Genomic DNA, 5951 nt, shown 5'->3' with positions numbered 1-5951 from the left:
GTTCCTTAGTTCCTATTTTCCCAGCGTCATTTACAGACAGTACATCTGTCTTCACTACAGTTGGGTGTCAACTTTCCCAGCCAGACTTTGGACACCAACGACAGTCTTAGCCTGAGTGGACATCAGAGATAACTCAAGCCAGAGTATTGTCGCAAATCAAAGATACATTGTGCTATTTTGGGGACAATACGTGGCCTATGTAATATGTGTGATTCAATCAGAGCTGCTATTTTCTGCAGTCTTTCTATGGTAAATATTCGGAGGGGTTACTTTGTTTCACTGTTCACTTTGAATGTTTTAAAATGGTTACTATCAGCAGCTCGTAAAAAAGTTGATAGGAGTGAATCACAATTGGCTCGCTACATTGCTACTCTAGAGTACTCAATGTCCCAAGCGCAATGAGCCACAGTACTTTTCCATGCGCAACTTCTTTTATAATTTCTTTCCTTGTTTGAGGTTTTATGTAAAAGAATGTCACTTTTGTTATTTCAGTGCAGCCATCATGAAGCGTTTGAACTTCTCCATATCACATTTAGTCATGACGGAAGCTTTCTGCTTCTTGTTTAGTTTTCCTATAGTGTCCAGTACCATCATTCCTCGGGTGTAGGTCCCACTCAGCTCCACACTCACTGCACACGTCATAGCATTTGTAACAAAGCTCTCGTCTATAGCAGCGGCCATGGCGTATGAGTCACAAGACACAAAACCTTTACCCCAGTCCTCCCCGAGGTCATCAGAGCAGCGTTCGGTAAATTCTGCAGCATGAGCATAGATCTTTCTCATGAACTCTGCCTTTTTGGTATCCTGATGAATGCATTCTTTATGGAAGGCCTGGAAAAATACAGAAAATCCGCTCAAAACACTTGAGAGCAAACACTCCATCAAAGTAATTCTTGCTCCAGTTGACCAAAAACTTCAAGTTGCACACTTTGCTCAGTGCCTCTTAAAGCTTAAAAATACATTACTTCAAGACCTTTTGAATGCGTTCACTACTACTATTTATTTAGAAAATGTTATACCAGGAAATACATTGGGGTTTCTCTCGCTTCCAAGTATTTCATGCTCAGATCTGAATAGCTGAGCTTGTAATTGCAGTAAATATATAATTTATGTAATGTGTGGTTGTAGACATATATATATATATATATATATATATATATATATATATATATATATATCTATTGAAAGTAGACTATTAGTTGTGCAGAAAACATCTTTGAGGGTCTCTATGACATACAATACTGAATATTGTCTTTCCTCACCCATGAAAGGCAGTTCTGACAAGTGAATTCCCATGTCGCGATGTAAGTCGGACACTCAAAGGCATTCAGCACGATGTAGGCTGCTTCTGGATCACATGCAAAGTTGAATTCCCCACACACTGTAGTATTTCCCCTGGCTAAAGAAAACGGAATCATTAAACTGCACAATTGCTTGTGATACAACCTGTTATCATATCCTGAAATAAAAACGCCTTCTAGGATTTATTTGGAAATGTATCAATGGGGAGCCCTGGCACTTTCAGGCAGCACATTATGTATTTATTCTCTCTCAGCGTGCAGCTGGACTGCTACTGGAGAGGCAGTATCGATAGGTAAGTGGCCCTATCGGCCCACCAGGTATCTGCCCAGTGTGCTAAATTGACAATCCATGCTTAATGCTGGCTACCCTGAGTCAATGAGGATATAAAATGAGAAGGGCCAATTAGTATATTACCCACTATAAAAAAACACAGAATTTGACAAGAGACAAGAACTATTTGCCCCATCTAGTCTGCCCATTTTCAGTCTCACCCCATTTGTTTTTACTTACATTCCATGTTGCCACCCATGATAAAGAGACTTTTAATCTTCTGTGGAAAAGTTGGGTCCATATTCACGGCTAATGCCAGGTTAGTCAGAGGCCCGGTTGCAACCAAGGATACCTAGAGAACAAGTATAATATTACCACAAAAATCAGATACAACATAAGTAGCTGAAAAATAAAACTCCCAAGATGCTCTGTCACTATCCCAAGCTGGCCCTCATGGGAGCTATAGTTGCTCTACAGCTGGTGAGCCAACTGTGTTAATATTGTGAAGTGGAAGCAACACACCACACACACACTCACAGAGCGGGGCTGCTGAGAGCTAAAGCATGTAGTATGTACAAATCACCTGTCCTCTGTAGCTTCACTTACTACCTCTGGAAGCAACATCACACAAGCACTGTGCGTCGGGAGCTTCATGATATGGGTTTCCATGGCTGAGCACAAGCCAAACATCACTATGCACAATGCCAAGCCAAGCACTGTGTTCTCTGGAGTGATGTATCACGCTTCACTATCTGGAGGTCTGATGGATGAATCTGGGTTTGGTGGATACCAGGAAAACGCTGCCCTCCTGGAATGCATAGTGTCGGCTGTAATGTTTGGTGGACGAGGGATAATGTCTGGGGCTGATTTCAGGGTTTAAGTGAGGTCCCTTCTTTCCAGTAAAGGTTAATGTTAAAGCATACAGACATTTTAGACAACTGTATGCTTTCAACTTTGTGGCACCAGTTTGGGGAAGGACCTTTCCTGTTCCAGCATGACTGTGCCCCTGTGAGGGGGGATCCATATTAATGCCCGTGGTTTTGGAACTAGATATCCAACAAGCTCATATAGGTGCCCATATACGTTTGGTCATAGAATGTACATGTGTGTCTGCTGTGCCTAGAAATAAATTTAAAAAGAAAAATCCTAAAAGAAAAAACACTATCTACCATGAAAGACTGACATCGTGATACTTTGCTAAATTTGTGTGCAAAATAAAGAGTCAGTCAAGCTAAAGTGTTGTATGTCTCAATGTCAGCCAATGTCCTCAAACTGGGATCTGTTTTTTTGTCTCATTATGCAGGACAGGTTAATGTTTTAAGGCGAGTGACTAAAGCTTGGACTTTAACACCCAAGTCTAGTTTGTATTTACAGCCGTTAAATGCACTTTAATGCTCATGACATGATCCCTTTAAATTACCGTGCCCCCCCTTCCAATTGCATAGGGGCTCTGCATTTGCACCTGCTATTTTCCATGCATCTTCCTGCATGTGATATAGCTCCCTCCGGTCAGCTCCAGCGCTGGCTCTGGGAAAGCAGGGAGTGCGGGGCTCTCCAGAGCCTTTTTATTGTAGAGAATGCATATTAAAGTAGTCACGGAGTACCTTAACACACATTCTTCTTTAGTGGAGCTGCCCCCCTTAAGGAGGATTCATTTTTCTGCACGTTATTTGATTCTTGTTAGTTAGGGCAGTTTTAATCACAACAGGCTGCCTACAATGTTTATTCTGCCTCTCGCGTCTGAAAATATTCTGAATATTATTGTAAGAAGCGCTGCGTAAATTGTTGGTGCTATATAAATAATAATTATAATAATGTTCTTTTATTTTGAGTTTAATCAGACATGTTAGTAACTCACCTGTCCGGAATACTCGTTGGCTATTCTCAGCATTGCCAGAACCGCGTGCTCCTTTTGCAAGCAGTCGAGTCCTGGAGCAGCAGGGTCAGGCACATCTCCCAAGCCATCTTTGCCGTGATAATGGGACGCATTAATGGAATGTGCCTCGCCCAACAGTGGCCCGCTCGCCCCTCTGTACACGGGGATCTGCAAGCACGGAAAGGGTTCAGTAGCAAGAAATTTTTTTTCTTTAGGGTAGAAAGTTCTCATTTAAGCTCTGCGGTAAAGCAATCAGCAGCAAGGTTTGGAAACAGAGGATTCCAAAGTTGCAAACAATAACCTACAATGTACAGCGCACGTTATTATAACATAACCCACTTCTATCCCGCTACTGTAATAGTAAATATTCCGCATCTTCTTCTATCTTCTTTTTTAATCTGCATCTCCGCGGACATAACCCGGCAACTTCTGCTAAAATGCAGGTGCTGCGGCGATGTCCTCCCCAATCATCAAATCATGAAAGAGGACGTCAATGAAAGCGTCACCTGAGGGCAATATGGTGGCACTTACGGTGACATCCTCTCCTCCGATTGGTGGATTGGGGAGATGACATCACCGCAGCGCTGCCATATTGCCCTCAGTTCATCTGAGGGTAATATGTTGGCACTTACAGTAACCTCCTCTCCCCTGATTGGAGGATCAGAGTGGATGTCACCCCAGCGCCGCTATTTTGTCTGCAGAGATGTGGAATAAGAAAGAAGAGTAAGGATTGAAGAGATAAGATAAAGAAGAAGATGCAGAAGTGATGGGCAGAGAAGTTTTGGCCCATTTACACGCGTCTAGTTAATATTACATCAGCGTGTAGATCCCCCAAAATACAAACAGCAGCAGTCACCTGGAGCCTGTCGCAGACCTGCAGGACGCGGAGCACATTTCCACAGACATGGTCTACCAGGGTATTGCCGTGACAGCACGTGATCCCCAGGATCTCAACCTCTGGAGCTGCCAGAGCCATCATCAGAGCCTGAGCGTCATCTACACCGCAGTCCACATCTACCAGGAGCAGCTTCTTAGACATCCTGATGTCCTAAGAGAGAGAGAGAGGGGACGGCGTATACACACTATAATAACCAGAACCTCAATATACACGCGTACGAAAAACAACTGGACGGACTACTGCTTAAACTTCCTTATGCATCAGCCCCATGTGACCATTTCACCGCAGCTACACATATACATACATATACATATATACATAGAATTTGATGACAGATAAGACCCATCCACAGCCCATCCAGCCTGCCCAGTTCCCCGGAGTAAAGATGCAGAATCAGATCTCAATCAGTTCTGGAGATTATCGCCTGACCTATGAATGTTTCAATCCCTTCTCCCGGGATCTGTCACATGGAGGTTTGGTCAAAGGGAAGAAGAGATTGCAGCTTTACATTCACTAAGCTAATATAATAATCATCATCATAATAATAATAAAAATATTAATAATCATAATAATGATAAACATAATAATCATAATCATAATACGAGATTGCAAACATGTTACTTTAAGCCTTTAAAGCCCAGGCCAGACGAACTTCTCATACCCACGAGCTCCGAGCAGCCACTTGCAGTGACATCACACGGGGTTTAAATGCCGTTTTAGAGGCAGCATATAACAGACTGCACAGACACCTGGTAACCGCCAAGCAGCAACCGGGGAGGAAAAAAACAGATAACAATCTCCGTTACCAACCTCAGAGTCCTCACGGCACTCACAAGTAGCTCAGTAAGTCCGTCTGGCAGAAAGGAGCGGTCATGTGACTTGATGTCGTAACGGATGCCACGTTCTCAACCGAACGGAAAGACCAGAGCCGGGACGCTGAGTACGGAGAACTTTCGGTTGCTAGGGCACCCTGTAGTGACGTCATTTCCCCGTGCGGAGAGACCGGGCAGGTTCTTGTTCGTGGAGAGAAAAGGGGCCCCGGGCATTATGGACACTCAGTGAGTAGCCGGGTAGCCACAATTGACAAGAACGGCCAGACATTGTAACGTACATCCCAAGTGTCCCTCTTCAGATGACCATACAGGGAACGTGTGTATATATTACTATGTGTACATCAGACACATTCTTATTGGTTACGTAAATAACGAGCCATAATAATCCAATAATAATCTGGAGGTTGAATAAAAGTGTTAGTGAAGCCCCACTCCTAACCGCTGAGTCCCTCTGTCCATTTGAACTGCCAGTTGGTATGATATAACGACAAAGAAAAAGTCATGGAATACTATGTGTGCATATACACACATTTACATACATACATACATATACACACACACACACGCACACACACACACACACGCACACACACACGCTATAATGAGAATTTGAATGAACAGGCATATCCCATAAATCCTCAGTGCAGCTTCTCCCAAAGTATATGTGAGTAAAGGGGCGAGTAAAATGCAGACGATCATAATGAGATGGAGCCCAAAAGTGATCTGCAAACAAAACCCTGGCATGCATCATACAGGTCTCTGGCAGCAGTGC

At 43.4% G+C, this 5951-nt stretch overlaps 1 protein-coding gene across 1 annotated transcript; it reads right to left on the bottom strand.

The window, feature by feature from the left end:
* Positions 1 to 438: 438 nt before the first annotated feature.
* On the bottom strand, positions 439 to 5259 carry LOC128473115 (inosine-uridine preferring nucleoside hydrolase-like). The gene is made up of 6 exons (XM_053455179.1): positions 5157 to 5259; positions 4305 to 4496; positions 3431 to 3616; positions 1813 to 1924; positions 1263 to 1399; positions 439 to 831 (listed from the first exon to the last, which is right to left on the bottom strand). Exons 2-6 carry the CDS (start codon positions 4485 to 4487, stop codon positions 484 to 486), a joined length of 966 nt encoding a protein of 321 aa, XP_053311154.1. The 5' UTR covers positions 4488 to 4496; positions 5157 to 5259; the 3' UTR covers positions 439 to 483.
* Between the last annotated feature and the right edge of the window lie 692 nt (positions 5260 to 5951).

The sequence above is a fragment of the Spea bombifrons genome, chromosome 2 (assembly GCF_027358695.1).
Source record: "Spea bombifrons isolate aSpeBom1 chromosome 2, aSpeBom1.2.pri, whole genome shotgun sequence".
Classification (NCBI taxonomy): domain Eukaryota; kingdom Metazoa; phylum Chordata; class Amphibia; order Anura; family Pelobatidae; genus Spea; species Spea bombifrons.
The sequence above is the reverse complement of the archived record's forward strand: the minus strand, read 5'-3'. Positions and strand labels throughout refer to the sequence as shown.